The sequence below is a fragment of the Pleurodeles waltl genome, chromosome 1_1 (assembly GCF_031143425.1).
Source record: "Pleurodeles waltl isolate 20211129_DDA chromosome 1_1, aPleWal1.hap1.20221129, whole genome shotgun sequence".
Lineage (NCBI taxonomy): Eukaryota > Metazoa > Chordata > Amphibia > Caudata > Salamandridae > Pleurodeles > Pleurodeles waltl.
Genome location: NC_090436.1, coordinates 409,309,689 through 409,327,165, shown reverse-complemented (window position 1 = coordinate 409,327,165; position 17,477 = coordinate 409,309,689). Strand labels below are relative to the sequence as shown.

Below are 17,477 nucleotides of genomic sequence, written 5' to 3'. Positions count from 1 at the left end.
TTGGCTAATAAAATAAAACAGTCATGTGCAATGCCAAAATCATATGCATTATGTAATATAAACCTTGCACACGCTAGGGTTCTCAATAACTTACCAAAAATCACACCTGCAACCAGCACAAATACAACAGTATCTGAGTGCAATACTAAATACTCAGCCAGCTCTAGCATATCCAAATACACAAAGGATACAAGCTTTCCACAATATGACACAAATTCAGACAAATCACCTATATACTGTCAGATTTGTCATGAAAATTTTCGGAATGATGGCATCATGTATTGCAATTGTTCCACATGCAAGACTAAACATGCGGCCATTACAACAGTGCCTTGCACAACAATGGTCACAGGCACACAGTCCGCTTCAAGATCTAGTGTTGATAGAAAGCCAAACATGCATGTCCCTTCAGTGGTAAAATTCCACAAATCTAAATAAAGGCGGCCATTTCAAGACCATGTGCCTCAGACCATAATTACAACAGATGCATCAATGATTGGTTGGGGAGCTCGCCTGAACAATCACACCATTCAAAGGCAATGGGATGTCAAACACAAACAGCTACACATAAACCATTTGGAGTTATTAGCTGTCTTTCTAACACTCCAAGGCTTTCAACCTCTTCTCATACAGAAGAATGTTCTTATCAAAACAGACAACATGACAACCATGTACTATCTAAACAAACAGGGATGGACACATTCATCCCAGCTCTCCCTTCTGCCCAACAAATTTGGAAATGGGCAATTCACAACCAAATTCATCTGTTAGTACAATACATTCCAGGGATGGACAATCAGTTGGCAGACATCCTCAGTAGAAATCGCCAACAAAAACACGAATGGGAGATTCATCCTCAAGTACTTCAAAAATACTTTCAAAAGTGGGGAACACCAAACCTAGATCTGTTCGCAAGAAGCGAAAACACAAAATGCCAAAACTTTGCATCCAGACACCCACATCTCCTATCCAAGGGCAATGCTCTATGGATCAATTGGTCAGGGATATTTGCTTACGCTTTTCCCCCCTCTCCCACTCCTTCTGTTTCTAGTGAACAAGTTGCGTCAAACTTCACTCAACAGGATACTCATAGCACCAATGTGGGCGCGTCAACCGTGGTACACAACATTATTAGATCTCTCAGTAGTACCACACTCCAAACTCCCAGCCAGACCAGATCTGTTGACACAAAACAGAGGTCAAATCAGACATCCAAATCCCAAAACACTCAATTTAGCAATTTGGCCCCTGAGGTCATAGAGTTTGGATATTTACAACTCCCATCAGAATTTATGGAAGTTATTAAGCAAGCAAGAAAACCCACTACTAGACAGTGCTACGCAAACAAATGGAAAAGATTTGTATATTACTGTCAATCCAAAAATATTGACCCTCTTACAGCGTCAATACAAGACATCGTATGTTATTTACTTCATTTACAAAAAGCAAATTTAGCATTCTCTTCAATAAAAATTAATCTTACTGCAATTTCGGAATATTTACAAAATAACATAGCTCTTTATTTAGAGTTCCTGTCATTAAAGCTTTCATGGAAGGTTTAAAACGCATCATTCCACCCAGAACACCACCAGTTCCTTCTTGGAATTTAAATATGGTTCCTACACGACTTATGGGACCACCATTTCAGCCTATGCACTTTTGCCAAATTCAATTTCTCACATGGAAAGTTGCATTCCTAGTGGCAATTACTTCTTTAAGAAGAGTAAGTGAAATACAAGCCTTTACTTTTAAAGAACCGTTCTTCCAAGTACACAAGCATAACGTTGTACTAAGAACAAACCCAACATTTTTACCAAAAGTGGTATCACCACTTCATATAAATCAAAGTGTGGAACTGACAGTATTCTTCCCACAGCCAGATTCTGTAGCAGAAAGAGCTCTACATAGATAGACATCAAAAGAGCTTTAATGTACTATATAGATAGAACTAAACCGTTCAGAAAAACTAAACAACTATTTGTCGCTTTCCAAAAACCTCATACAAGTAATCCTATATCAAAGCAAGGTTTAGCACGATGGATTGTAAGATGCATCCAAACATTCTATATTAAAGCAAAAAGACAACTTCTAGTTTCTTCTAAAGCACATTCTACAAGGAAAAAAGGTGCCACAATGGCTTTTTTTAGGGAATATACCAATGGCTGAAATATGTAAGCTGCCACTTGTTCAACACCACATACTTTCACTAAACACTACTGTGTAGACGTATTATCACAACAACAAGCCACAGTAGGCCAAGCTGTACTAAGAACATTATTTCAAACAACTTTAACTCCTACAGGCTGGCCACCACTCTTTTATGGGAGGACAAACGGCTTTGTAGTCCATGCGCAGCACGTGTATCTGCAACTACACATGCCATCGAACGGAAAATGTCACTTGACGAGTGTACATCTGTCCGTGGCGTGTTCCGCTGCAGATTCACATGCACCCTCCCACCTCCCTGGGAGCCAGTAGTCGTTTGTTACAAACATTTGTACATATGTATATACATTTACATTAGCATGGACATCTTTTACTCTGTACCTATATACTCTATCACGCCTTCCTTTACCCTCTGCGGGAAAACAGTCGAACAATGGAGTCGATGCCCATGTGCAATGGAACTGAAGAGAAGTCACTCGATCCCGTGACTCAAACACTTCGAAGAAAAAAAACTTGTAAGACTTCGAGCCCATCATTAGATGGCAGGATAATGCAAAGCATGTGAATCTGCAGCAGAACATGCCACGAACAGATGTACACTCGGTAAGTGACATCATATATATATATATATATATATACACACATATATGTATATGTTCGAAGGCATGTGTAGCAGCGGATGCACATGCTGTGCATATCTCGCCATCTAGTGTTGGGTTTGGAGTGTTACAAGTTGTTTTTCTTCGAAGAAGTCTTTTTTCGAGTCACTGGATCTAGGGAGTCCTCCTCTCGGTGATAGTGCGTATAGGCATTGACTCCTTTGTTAGATTGTTTTCTTTCCGCTGTCTGGTTTAGACATGTTCCCTCTCGTTCTGGGACTTTCGATCCGCAAACTATATATTCTCTCAAACTTTTCTCATACCGTCGGTATTGTTTTTTAACTTGGTTTCTTCTGCAGCCGATCCAATAGTACCGTCGGGATCAAGGAAACGCCCTTTTGGGCGCTCGCGCGCTCCTTGGGCCTGTTCGGGCCTACAGCATCATAGCCTGATGGATCGGACTCCATTCCAATTTTGTCCTTGGTGCCATGCAAAATATCCTTATACCGACCAGCACTTGGTCTGTAATCTCTACCCTTTTTTTGGAACATTGTGAGGAAAGCTCTTGAGGCGTGTCTGTCTTTTCGATCGAAGAAAACATTACGCGATCGAAGGGCACGAAGACTGGAGATGGCACCGAAACACCTCAGTCCGACTTCAAAGCCAAAAACATCATCCTATACAGAGGAAACAGGACTTTCGGCTCGAATGAGGCAGGTGCCCAAAACATTCACAGAATATTCCTCTAAGGGCACAAACAATACCTCTGAATGGAGGATTCAGACATTCAACATATTTTAGAGGTTATGGAAAGCAAACAGAGAATAATACAAATCCAGAAAGAGACTTGAAAAATGATTACTTCTCCGCCTTCACAGACTAAAAGAAAGCGAGCATTTCAAGAGACTCTTGATACTGCCCCACCACTGGCAAAAAATGTTCAAGCGGAAAGTAAAGCCGAATCCTCTTCAGCTTTCTCTACCACATTCACCTCAGCTTTCTTTTTCACCACAACCTCACTCCACAACCACCTTCACTATCACACACTCATACTTATTCACAAGGAGACACTGTAGACCCGTGGGACATGTACGACTCGGATCCTAAACCATCGAATGATCCAGGTCTCTACCCTACAAGACCATCCCCGCCGGAAGATAGTACAGTTTATAACCAAGTAATATCCAGGGCAGCTGCATACCATGGGGTACAAATGCATGCGGAACCTTTAGAAAAGGATTTTCTTTTTAATACACTATCCTCAACTCATAAGCAATACTAGTGTTTACCAATGCTTCTGGTATGCTTAAGCACCCAGAAGAAATATTTACAGAACCAGTTAAAGCTAGGGTTCTAACACAGAGGATTGACAAAAAATATAAGCCTGCACCAACAGATCCAATTTACATCACACAACAATTACCACCAGATTCTGTTGTGGTCAGTGCAGCCAGGAAGCGTGCCAATAGTCATTCTTCGGGGGATATCCCAACCCCTAACAAAGAAAGCAGAAAATTTGATGTTGCGGGCAAAAGGGTGGCAACACAAGCAGCCAACCAATGGCGTGTTGCCAATTCCCAGCCCCTGTTGGCAAGATATGACAGGGTACATTGGGATGAGATGCAAGAATTCCTGCAATACCTACCCAAAGAATACCAAAAGAGGGCGCAGCAAATTGTGGAAGAGGGTCAGGCCATAAAAAATAATCATATTAGGTCTGCTCTAGAGGCAGCTGAAACTGCAGCTAGAGGAATTGATACCAGCATCACAATTAGATGACATGCATGGTTGAGGTCCTCATGGTTTAAACTGGAAATACAACAGGCGGTCCTTAATATGCCGTTTAACAAACAGCAACTGTTCGGACCAGAGGTGGACACAACCACTGAGAAACTCAAGAAAGACTCAGACAGCAAAAGCCACGGGAGCCCTTTATACCACACCATTTCAGGGTTTATTTCAGAAACCGCAATTTAGGGGAGGTTTTAAAACCCAGACTGCAGAGGCTTCCACCTCCCATCCAAAGCAATTACAGCAGTACTACCGAAAGGGGTCATTTATAAGCTCTTACAGAAGACAACATTTCAGGGCCAGAGGAAAATTTGCAGCCTCAAAGGGTGCTTCCACACCCACTAAACAATGACTTTTCAAACATCCCACACGTCTCCTGTGGGAAGAAGACTGCAAAAATTCCATTCTCACTGGCAAAACATCACCACAGATCAATGGGTACTATTGCCTAGAGCTCATCTCCGCTCCACCAAATATTCCCCCTTGTTCTCACAGACCCTCTCCAGAACACACTATTCTATTAAACCAAGAGTACAATCTCTATTACTCAAGGGGGCAATATAAATTGTTCCCATCTCACAGCAAGGGACAGGAGTATACTCCCTATACTTCCATCATTCCAAAAAAGGATGGTACTCTCAGACCCATTCTCGATCTGAGACCTCTAAATCTATATATCCTGTCAGAACATTTTCACATGATCACTCTATAGGACGTCATTCCCCTGCTACAAAAACAATATTATATGACAGCATTAGATCTGAAAGACGCTTGCTTCCACATTCCTAACATCCAGCTCACCGCAAGTATTTAAGGTTCGTAATACTAGGCAACCACTACCATTTCAAAGTACTACCCTTTGGAGTAACAACAGCACCAAGAGTGTTCACAAAACGTCTAGCTGTAGTAACGGCATACCTCAGAAAACACCACATACATGTCTTCCCTTATCTAGACAGTTGATTAATAGTCCAGCGCCATTCTCAAATGCCAACAACACACACAATACACAGTAGATACCCTACACACACTTGGGTTCACAATCAATTACCAGAAATCTCAGCTTCAGCCAGCGCAAATTCAACCTTATCTAGGTGCAATTCTCAATACTTTTCAATACATTGTATCACAAATGCAGGTCAGTCAAACTTACAGTAAGATTTGTCATGAAACTATTGAGAATGATGGCATCATGCATAGCAATAGTACCAAATGCAAGGCTAAACATGACACCACTGCAACAGTGTCACTCAGAACAATGGTCTCAGGCACAGGGTCGGGTACAGGATCTAGTGTTCGACCTCCAAACTTACAAATCTCTGCAATGGTGGAATCATAACACCTTAACAAAGGGGTGGCCATTTCAAGACCTAGTGCCACAGACCATAATCACAACAGATGGGCCAATGACAGGTTGGGGAGCCCATCGCAACAATCTAACGATACAAGGGGAATGGGACTCAATACAAAAAACTTACCACATAAACCACTTGGAATTATTAGCGGTTTTCCTAGCCATCAAGGCATTTCAACCACAGATCATACACAAAACAGTCTTAATAAAAACAGACAACATAACAACAATGTATTATCTGAAAAAACAGGGGGTAGGGACACACTCATCCCAATTGTCCCTTCTAGCTCAAACAATTTGGAAATGGGCAATTCAAAATCACATTCACCTGCTAGCGGAATATATCCCAGGATTACACAACCAGCTAGCGGACCTCCTAAGCAGGACACAGCAACAAGTACACGAATGGGAGATTCACCCACAAGTAGTTCAATATTACTTTCAAATGTGGGGAACACCAAACATAGACCTTTTCGCAACAAGCGAAAACGCGAAATGCCAAAACTTCGCACCCAGAAACCCACACCCTCCGTCAAAGGACAATGCTCTGTGGATCAACTGGTCAGGGATATTTACTTACGCTTTTCGCCCCCTCTCCCGTTAATTAAATTTCTGGTCAACAAAATGTGTCACACTTCCCTCACCATGATACTTATAGCTCCCACGTGGGCACGCCAACACTGGTACACAACACTCCTAGATCTGTCAGTAGTACCACATCACAAGCTTCCAAACAGACTAGACATGTTCACTCAGAACAGAGGTCAAATCAGGCATCCCAATTCTAGTGTGCTCAACTTAGCGATTTGGCTCCTGAAGACATAGAATTCGGATACCTACAGCTTCAATTGGAATGTATGGACGTTCTAAAACAAGCATGTAAACTAACAACCAGACAGTGCTATGCAAATAAATGGAAATGGTTTGTATTCTACTGTCAACCTGAAAATATAAATCCACTCAAATCATCAGTACAAGATATTGTGTGTTATTTGCTTTATTTACAGAAAGCAGATCTTGGCTTTTCCTCTTTTAAGAATCATCTAAGGGCCATATCAGCCTACCTACATAACTTACAACATACGTCTCTGTTTAGAGTTCCTGTCATAAAAGCATTTATGGAAGGACTTAAACGCATTATTACACCTAGAACTCCACCAGTTTCAGCATGGAATCTTAATATTGTACTCACAAGACTTGTGGGTCCCCCATTCGAACCCATGCACTCTTGCACTATTCATTTTCTAATATGGAAGGTTGCTTTCTTGTTAGCAATTACTTCCTTGAGAAGAGTAAGTGAAATTCAGGCATTTACTCTAGAAGAACCTTTCTCCCAAGTAAAGAAACACAAAGTAGTACTTAAGACAAATACCATTTTTTTGCCTAAAGTGGTTTCACCTTTTCACACTAATTAGTCAGTGGAATTGCCAATCTTCTTTCCACAGCCAGACTCTACTGCTGAAATAGCTCTACACACTCTTAATCTTAAAAGAGCTCTAATGTATTATGTAGACAGAACAAAAGACTTTAGGAACCAACTTTTTGTTGCTTTCCAACAACCTCATAAAGGTAATCCCATTTCAAAACAAGGATTAGCTAGATGGATTGTAAAATGCATTCAAACATGCTACCTTAAAGCAAAAAGGCAGCTATTAATAACTCCAAAAGCACATTCCACTAATAAAAAGGGTGCCTCCATGGCATTCTTAGGAAATATACCAATGGCAAATCTAAGCAAAGCAGCCACATGGTCCACACCACATACATTCACAAAGCATTACTGTGTAGATGTGTTATCTAGACAACAAGCCAATGTTGGACAAGCAGTGCTAAAAACACTATTTCAAACTACTTCAACTCCCGCAGGCTAACCACTGCTTACTTGAGAGGAGAACTGCTTTCTAGTTTATGCACAGCATGTATATCTGCAACTACACATGCCTTTGAACAGAAAATGTCACTTACCAAGTGTACATCTGTTCATGGCATTTAGTGCTGCAGATTCACATGGTCCCATCCTCCTCCCAGGGAGCATGTAGTTGTTGTAGTACTTATTTGTACATATGTGTATACATTTGCATGGATATCTTATTTACTTTTTATACATCTATAGTTGTACATACATAATCTTTTACTCCTTACTTCACCCTCCTGCGGGAAAACAATCTAACAAAGGAGTCGATGCCCATGCGCACTATCACCGAGAGGAGGAGTCATTCGATCCTGTGACTCAAAAAAAGACTTCTTCAAAGAAAAACAACTTGTAACACTCAGAGCCCAACACTAGATGGCGAGATATGCACAGCATGTGAATCTGCAGCACTACATGCTACAAACAGATGTGTACACACACACACACACACACACTTAAACGCAAAGGTTACAAGGAAGTTATAGATAGGCTCACATTTTAAACGTACAAAACCATAGAAATTCACCAGGTATCGTTAGTTACTCCAAGTAACTAGAACACCTGTCCCAAGGTAACTATAGTTTGCACCCCTGCCATACACAGGCTGCAGTCAAACATTTAACTGCAAATATTACATTGATATTATCAATGATGCTATGAAAGTTGGCATGATTGCTTTAATTTGTGGGGTAATTTGCAGTGTATGGTGACAGCGTGAGTTTGGCTGCCCCCGAAGTCTCTACTTTTTTTTTTTTTAGTCATTAATTTTTTGGTAATACAAAGCCCTTACGGGCTACTTGGTACGTGCATTTAAAGAAGACCCCGGGACTTGGCCCACCCAGGGGCATTAGGCTAAAGAAGCGCGGGATCCACCACGTGTCCGCTCGTAAAATAGAAATAAAATATAAAATGATGTGTGTGTGTGTGTATATATATATATATATACATATATATATATATATATATGGATGCAAAGACTCTGCAAACCCTCCCGATCTCGTGCTAAGTTCTGATTCGACTCTGATTCAGCTGAGACCCTGAAAAAGAAAAGGGGCCAGGTTAGGGACACCCTGACCCCTTAGCTCTGATGCTGGGGTCCCAGAGGGACCCCGCCAGGGCTTAAAAGCATTTTTGTATACAATATTTGCTGAAAATCACAGCGTATCCATGACTCCGGCGAAATTTTTTTTTTAAATTGAAAAAACTGTGGCCTGGAGATCACCACCTCATCTGGGCTGGCCCTGAAACGTAAAGGAGGCATCAAAGTGCTTTAGCCCTCTGGAAGCGGAGACTTCATCTTTCCCTGCCCACAGACATGTGGGCTGTGAAAGAGATTAAATGTTTGCTCTTGCACACAGGAAGCTGCATGTTTAGCAGCTCCTTGTGTGCAATAGCAATGCTGGCTCCCGCAGGAGTTTGGGGAGCCTGCGGGGACTGCGAGGGCCTTGAAGCACTTATCCAAGGAGGCAGAAAGAACTCCACTTGGGTAGATATTTTGTGCAAAACTGTGGACTCTTGTTGGATAAAAGAATGGGTGTGGCTCCTTGTGGCAGAGTTATTCACACAGCTACTGACACACCCACACAGACATTCACACACCCACTCACAGACGCACTCAGGCACTCATGTACCCAATCACAGACCCACTCAGACAATCGTGTACGTACTCACAGACCCACTCAGACAGTCATGCATCCACTTACAGATCTACTCAGTCATGCATCCACTCACTCATGAACCTACCCACAGACCCAGTCAGAGACCCATGCACCCATTGACAGATCCACTGAGGTACTCATGCACACACTCACAGACCCACTCAAAGACTTATGCATGCAGGGTTGGATGGTTATAGGGGGTTGGCCGCAAGGCCTGGCCCGAAGGGCGTGTGTTGCATGGAGTTGGGCGGTTACAGGGGTTGGCCACAGGGCCTGGTCACAGGCCAGGCCCTGCGTCTATCCCCCGAAGGCCATGTGTTGCGTGGGGTTGGGTGGGTATAGCGGGTTGGCCGCAAGCCAGGCCCTGTGACCAACCCAGCCGCAGTAGTTGGATTAACATAGTAATTTAAATTAAACCCTAAAAATGCCCTTGCCATCCAAAAACCCATATCCGCACTAAACCCTAAAAATACCCTTATCACCCCAAAAAAATACCCACCTTAAAAATGCCCTGGTCACCCAAAAACCTATACTCACCCTAAAAAATACATTTAAAACCCAAATACCCTTACCCGCTCTAAAAATGACCTTTCCCTATTCACACACTTTATAATTACCTGCAAAATACTTACATTTTCATTATAAAGGTGTGTGTGGTAGAGGCATGCTCATTGTAAAATTGTGTGTAGTAAAGGCCTATGTTGTAAAGCCTGAGTGGTAAAGGTATGCCATATTCTTGTCTCCGTCCATGTACGTTCTCCCCTCCACCTGCTTAGTCCACCTCTTTAATTAGCTTGCACTGCTCTCATACGTCCTGTCCTTCCGCTTTGTACCCTGTCTGCCCTGTCTTATGTTGAAGTACCACTTTGTCACTCGTTTTATGCCCGCTCTCCCTTTTTAACTTGGATTAACGTTTCACTATGTAAAAGTTAAGACTCTTTACCTTTTCAGTGCTTGTTGATGTGTTTTAAGTGTTTTTTAATTGTCTGTGCAAGGCTGCATGGCTTTTTCTCTACATAGCTGCACGTTTGATTACTAAGATGATCATTAAATCTTTGACTACTGTATATCCCGATTAAACAGAAATGTGGCACTTTGGTATTTAGTTTGTCTGCATTGTGTCAAAATGGTGTTTTCTAACCACACAAAAATAGTCTTAGGTTTTTTGGTGTACCGGGGGCTTTATTTATATTGTGGCGGATGGGATGCCCTGTCAGAAAGGTGGTGGATGTCCTGTCTATCATATTACAAGTGCATTATAGCCTGTGGCGCTTGAAATATGGTGGGCATGACATCGGACATGTTTGTGACTACCCCCAAATTCTAAATAAAAATAAAAAATAAAACAATCACTAAGATTGCCTTTCCGCTTTCACGGTATGTTTTACAAATAGTACTTCCTGAAAAAAGTAAGTTAATTTCTCTCTATTTCTAGGTTTTGAAAACGTCCACTCCAGCGCTGGTGGATGTGAACATAAACAAGAATTTGGTCGGTTCTGCTATGGCTGGAAGTATTGGTGGCTTCAATGCTCATGCAGCAAATATTGTGACTGCCATTTATCTAGCGTGTGGCCAGGTGCGTATGATGCCTTTTTGGTTATTCCTACATGAGCCCGTATTTTCTCAAAAAATGAGATTTTTCTGATGCATTAATGTTTTTTGGGTTTTTTTTTCAACATTTTAAAGGATGCTGCTCAGAACGTGGGAAGCTCTAACTGCATTACATTGATGGAGCCAACAGGCCCTAACCAAGAGGATCTTCACATCAGTTGTACTATGCCTTCTATAGAGGTTGGGACGGTTGGTGGAGGCACTAATTTACCACCACAGCAGTCCTGTTTGCGGGTATGGTGCTCTTTCATCAATTTTAAAAACAAATTATTTCAGTGTCATTTTAAGTTTAAATTGTGTCAGTTATGGTTATCCATTAGTTTTCTTCTTCTTTTCATTTGTGTAGCAACTTCTGTTTTGTTGCTTAGACTGTTAAAAAGAGGGGGGAGAATTTACAAAAAAGCATTTCAGTTCTTGGAAACCGATATTTCAGTACATTGATGGAGTATTTTTCACATTCTGACCTATGTTACTGATGAGATTCATGTGTCTTCATCTGACAGCAGGGTAATTCAACCATGCATGCCAGTAACGTTCCTTGTTTTTTATTTGTTAAAAGAAAACTGAACAGTGTTTAAATAAAGAAATCCTGGTCGGGGTTCAGCTGGATTCACAGCAAATGAATGCCAGAGCATCACGGCTGTACTCTTGAATTTTTACAAAAACTCCATATCATTTCAGATTATTTTCAGTTCATTTAATTCTGTTAATTTATTAAATGATGTATGTAGGTAGGTGTGGTTGTAAGAGTATTACCTTTCTTGTTTTTGTGGTAATTTTATAAAGCAAACTTTTAATATTGCCTTCAGATGCTGGGTGTCCAAGGAGCAAGTCAGGATAATCCAGGAGAAAATGCTTGCCAGCTTGCTAGAATTGTTTGTGGAACAGTGATGGCTGGGGAATTGTCTCTAATGGCAGCCTTAGCAGCCGGGCATCTAGTGAAAAGTCACATGACCCACAATAGGTAAGTGCCCCGACAATAAACCTGTTCATATTTGGGCGATGTGATTGTTTAGTAGTATTAGACCTTTGCAATTCGGTTTGATGATTGCAAATTTACCAGGATGTTATTTCCCTCTTTCTAGGTCAAAAATAAACCTGCAAAATCTCCCTGGTACATGCACCAAAAAGGCTGCTTGAACATCTAGACGCCCCAGCATTGGAGGAAAAAACACAGAGGGAACCACAGGGCAAAGCTGAAGCTGTGAATTGTAAATGGAAATAGATCTCTTCAGTTCAACATAATGTTTTAATGAGATGTAAAGAATTTACATTGGCCATTGGTATCAGAGCTGCTTCCATATCAGCATTACTAAAACGAGGAGAGACTTTGTTGATATTCGGGAAAAGTAAGCTTTCTGGAAAGGCTGGGTTCTCCAGGGCCCTCCAGAGGGTTTCATCTTAAGTGTCGTGGTTGGTACATTCCAACCTCTGCTGAGGTGGAACATGAATTCTACCCTGCTAAGGAACTTCTTTTTACTTAAAATGGTTATCCTTATCGTTCTTTGCGATATTTGTTCAGTCAAGTGTATCACTTCATTTTACAGTATGTTGGTATTGTAATTCGTTATTTTATTTCAATAAGCCTGGATCGCTAGACTTGGTTTCCAATTTTATTTCCTCATTATTCGCCGCTTTTGATTTGTCAGTGTTTTACATAAGACTTAAACATGCAGTTGCCCCACACTAGTACAGATGATTGTTTTGGAGGAGTTCAAGAATCAATGTTCTCCATGGAGCACCTTTGCGGAGTCTTGAATCCCCACCATTAATTTTCCGGGATTCTAGAGGTTCTTTATTTTGTGAAATGTGATATAAAAGAACTGTCATTTTCCACTAGCTTGAAAGCAAAGCCTTCTGGTTATTTTTTCTATGGCTCCCCAACCATGTATAGCTGACTGGCATAGCAGTGTTCCTCTTACGAAACTGGTTGCCAAAGCGGGCATTGGCAAACAGGCGGCTATGGGCTGCATGTCCCTCTTTGTATAGTCAATTAGCAACAGTGTTGACTAACATGCGTAATAAGGACTATTGGGCCAGTATTTGGAGTGCATCATTTCCCAAAATTTTCTTTTTTTAGCATAGCAAAGGTATCCTCACATCAAATTGAGGAGAAACCATATGCGTGGATGGCTGTTTTGAGGAGGGAAAAAAAATGAAAATTTGGCAAAACGGAAATAGAGATGTGTATTGATGTCAGTTGTGTAACATGCTCAGCTGTGGCACGTGTGTAGCCTATATTATCATAAGAACATATTTGCACCTTTTCGGAATCGTACAGAATAAAATGTATTTTTCTAAATAATTTGTGGATCCTTCTCAGTACATAGCTTCTGTTCGCTCTGTTTTATTTATTTTCTTTCTGCTATGAAAAAATGTACTTTGCAGTTTTAAAAATGCTCAGTTTATAATTGAGTAAATATTCCTGTAAGAGACAGGAATTAACAGAGAACCTATTTTTCTAGTATCTATGCTGACAGTCCTGTGGGCAGTTGTCTTAATCCATGAGGTCAGGGTCATTCGACGTGTGGAATTACTACTTGTTAAGATATTTCTGGCCACACAATGTTATGAGTGTATAAAATGCCCAATATTCATTTTACTCAATCTTTGGATAAATTTAAAAATCAACAACCATGAGTTTTTACAAGTGGCTGAATGAGCAAATTATATTTTGTCCTCATTAGTGATATAAATTTGCTCAGAATAGACAAGCATAGACTTAAGTAACATATAGAATAAAACGAGATCCATCGCCTAAAAGTGCCTGAGTATTTGCATGAAGACAAATGTACAATATTCCTATTTTGGGCCCATGTAGGATCAGGAATGTGAGTGAAGGTGTACGTGTCCTAATCACAACCTTGAAATACTAAAGCAAAGGATAATCGGGCCCGCATTTTACATCAACAAATTTACTAGAGGAAGATTTCAAACATGGGCAGTTGTGTCTGAAATATTGTTTTGTAATAAGTTCTCCCACTGGATGTACAGATTTCAGTCCGAATGTCATCTGTAATGTTCTATACGGGTACTAAAGCGTTCTACTTCCTTGACATTCCAGCCAGTGCTTCCGCCATTGAGGACCTGCTGCAAGACCATACATAGACTGAACAGTTCAGTTAAACACTGCACATATGTGTTCCGTTGAAGAATTCTGTACCTCAGCACGTCATGGACATCTTTGATTTACCAAACACTAATGCACAGATGCTTTCTCTGGCCTCTCTAAAGGCTGTTCATATAAGCAAATTCCTTCAATGTGTGGTACACTGACAAGATTTTCATTTTTATTTGATAAAACCCGAGGCCAGTTATAACTGGGTGGTTCTAATTTTTTCGAGAGAGTAACCAAGACAAAAATTGTGGGGATGGACAGTTAACGAAAATGCAGATTGTTAGGGAAAAAACGTATCATTGTAAAACCTCTTCTGTCACCTCGTCCTTTAACAGCTCTTTCTTGCCTGCAATTATATAATCCCCTCCACCTCAACTACGTGGAACAATGTGCACTTGTTTAAACAGTACTAGAAAGTTGCATACGTAGAAAGTCATTTTTTGTGGTTAACGTCTTATCCTTTTAGGTTCAACTGGGCATAGACAATAAATGTCTACAAGTAAAACGGCACATATAATGTAATGCTCCCATCTTAACATCTGTTCTTGAAACCCAGGGTCTGATATCCTCAGGGCTGCACAAGGACCAGGTTTGAACTGTGGCTACTCAAGTCAACATCATTAGTAGACATACCTAACTATCTGATGATGATTGAGGGCTATCTGCAAATGAGGATCTGGATGTGCTTTAAGTTTGTGCTAGCTGCCTATCACAATGAGCAAGTGGTCCCTGTTGCTATGGACATAGAAATAGATTCAGGTTGGTGGGGACTATAGGGTACCCGATACCTCTGTGGGACACGGCATCACTGCCAGTTTCATTAAGGGAGGAAGATTACAGTAGCAGCCACTTTATGCAGCCATTTTCATATCCTGAAGACCTCTAGAGCGAAGCAACCATGCGGTGCTGTTGGCATGTGAATACGTGTGGGCTGTGCTCAAGGATAAACTCTGAAGAAAAACAATTGTCTTACCTGATACCGTGGCTTTGGTGGTTGGGAATTGCATATTTAAGAAACAACTTACTGATGTATATTTTGGATACTGCAATATACCTCGAAGGTTTTAGAAGATGTTTTTTTGACAATTGAGGTCATCTTTCTGTAAACACCTCCTGTGTCAATCACTGTTGGTTACATTCCGAATAGTATACACATGTTTTCAATCCATCTTCTTCCTCTACTCCTTGCATCAAATGTGTATATTTGTAATTCTTTAAGTTGCTGCATGTTACAGACAATTTTCACCAGGCGATTTATGTTTTTGTATTTGCACAGCACTTAGTCCTAACAAAGCAATGGCCCAAAATGCATCCCAGATTTTGGGAATACACAAGGAAGTTTGTAAGTAGGTTTGGACATTACTGGACATTTGCCTTGTCTCCAACCCTTTTGAAACTTTAATTGGCGATTTTTAGCAGGGGCTCCATGATATGATAAAAATTCCTTTTTTTTTATGGCAGCCCTTTTCTACCACAGGAGCCATAAGACTTCGACCGTTGCAGTGTTAATTCGGTCTGCATTTCTTGGTGAATGTAACTGATTCTTTCACGTTTGCTATAATTGATTATTTGTACATTGGGAATACAAACAAGCGAGTTGGTCACAATAAAGGTTCCTAAAACAGAAAGTGACTTTGTTTCCATTCTTTGCATTGGAAAGTTTAGTGTTTAACTAATATTTTGTCTAATCAGTTTAACCATAGTAGCGGTCCAAAAATCTACTAAATTTGAAAAAAAACATACAATGAAAATAGCAATTTAGTCTGCAGTCCTAGTGCTATGCCGAAGCACTGAGCTTATCTGAGCTCCCACTGACCAGAAAAACACATCCTTTCTCATTTTGCGTGGTTAACTGGACATTTTCTCTTTACAGTAACTACACCAGTGCATATTAGCTAGTTTTAATTTAGCTTCACTTTGTCAGCTGCCCTCTCTACAATAGGGAACATGCATTGGCAAAGCCAGTTGGTTTTGATGTTAACCGAGCTGTTGGCCTTGCCAGTGCTTGTTTACATTCACAGGTTAATGCAGTCATTAAGAGACATGTGAACTCCTGTCTGGCAATATTATAACAGGTATCCTATTAAAGGAACTGGCTGCCATGTGTCATGACCTATGCATGGGCATGCACACAACTGTCATGACGTGGGTGTTTGGTACCATTTATGTTTTTTTCATTTACTGCTCCAGTCCATCATGGGACTGATACATATTTTTTTAAGTATGCAAACTAATAAATAACTGACCAGGCAGCAAATATATTGCAGTTGCTGCGGGGCCCTCCAAGAATACAAAATAATTGTATTTACCAAAAATTTGCAATGGAGAGGGTCGGAGAGATATGGTAGAGTGTGAGGGGGCTCGTAACTGCCACAGAGGGGTTAGATCAAGAAGAAGGGCACAATGGCCGAGCTATTTAAAAAAAAAAAAAAAAAAAAAGAAAGAAAAGCGCACAGGCAGACTTCTCATTAAGATGGCCGCAGAGCAGCAGTATCACAGTGGTACTTGTTAACACTTGGACTTCCTCGACCCGTCATAACGAGTTTGGTGACATGGGGCTGACACCTGGATGCTGTGTGGCGGCAGGGAAGACAACAAGCCCCAGGCATTTTGTTGCAGAGGAAACAGATTCTGCACCTGATACTGAAGATGATCCGCTGAGATCTGATAATCGAGATGGTGCCCCAATCTGCTCGTTGACTGAGAAAGCTTTCTTTATGCAGGAGGGTGGAGAGAGGAGGCTTGACTACATGTTGAGCCATTCAGATACAAAAGGGAAAACTGCCCTTGCCAAGAGAGGAGCGAGCCCGCTTCTGCAGCACAGATTGAAGAAGTCATCTCAGAAGAACACCCCGGTAGTCGGGAATCCCAGCTAGTATTGGCTGGAAACACTAAACACAAGCACACATGCTGGTGGCTAGAACTGGTCTGATTCAGTGTCCACCATTCAAGCATAAATGGAGGCATATCAAGAGCCATGTTGCGCATCTCCTCCCATCCAGGGCTATGCCCACAAATGTAATGTAAATTAGGTGAGAAAAAGGTCTTGTCCATGGATGTGAAGCAGCTCATAGGGGACAATTCAATAACTGCTCTACAAAGGCGTCAGTAAGATACATTCTAGTAAAGATTTCTAACCACAGATTCCTCACCTTAGAATATTTCCGAGGTGTCGAACTGGATCCGGCTAATCTTGAGCAGTACCTCTTTGCGCTGGTACATGGCATCGGACTGTTCTGCGTCAATGTCTGTTTCGTAAGTGACGTGC

General features: G+C 41.1%; 1 protein-coding gene across 2 annotated transcripts in view; it reads left to right on the top strand.

The window, feature by feature from the left end:
* Nucleotides 1-15,837, top strand: part of HMGCR (3-hydroxy-3-methylglutaryl-CoA reductase) — a 94,589-nt gene extending 78,752 nt beyond the window's left edge. For both annotated transcript variants that reach the window (XM_069223756.1, XM_069223764.1), the window contains exons 17-20: nt 10,916-11,056; nt 11,167-11,325; nt 11,901-12,055; nt 12,177-15,837. In XM_069223756.1, coding sequence (XP_069079857.1) covers nt 10,916-11,056; nt 11,167-11,325; nt 11,901-12,055; nt 12,177-12,231 — 510 coding nt within the window. In that variant the 3' untranslated portion in view covers nt 12,232-15,837. The remainder of the gene's footprint in view (nt 1-10,915; nt 11,057-11,166; nt 11,326-11,900; nt 12,056-12,176) is intronic.
* The last annotated feature ends 1,640 nt before the right edge of the window (nt 15,838-17,477 follow it).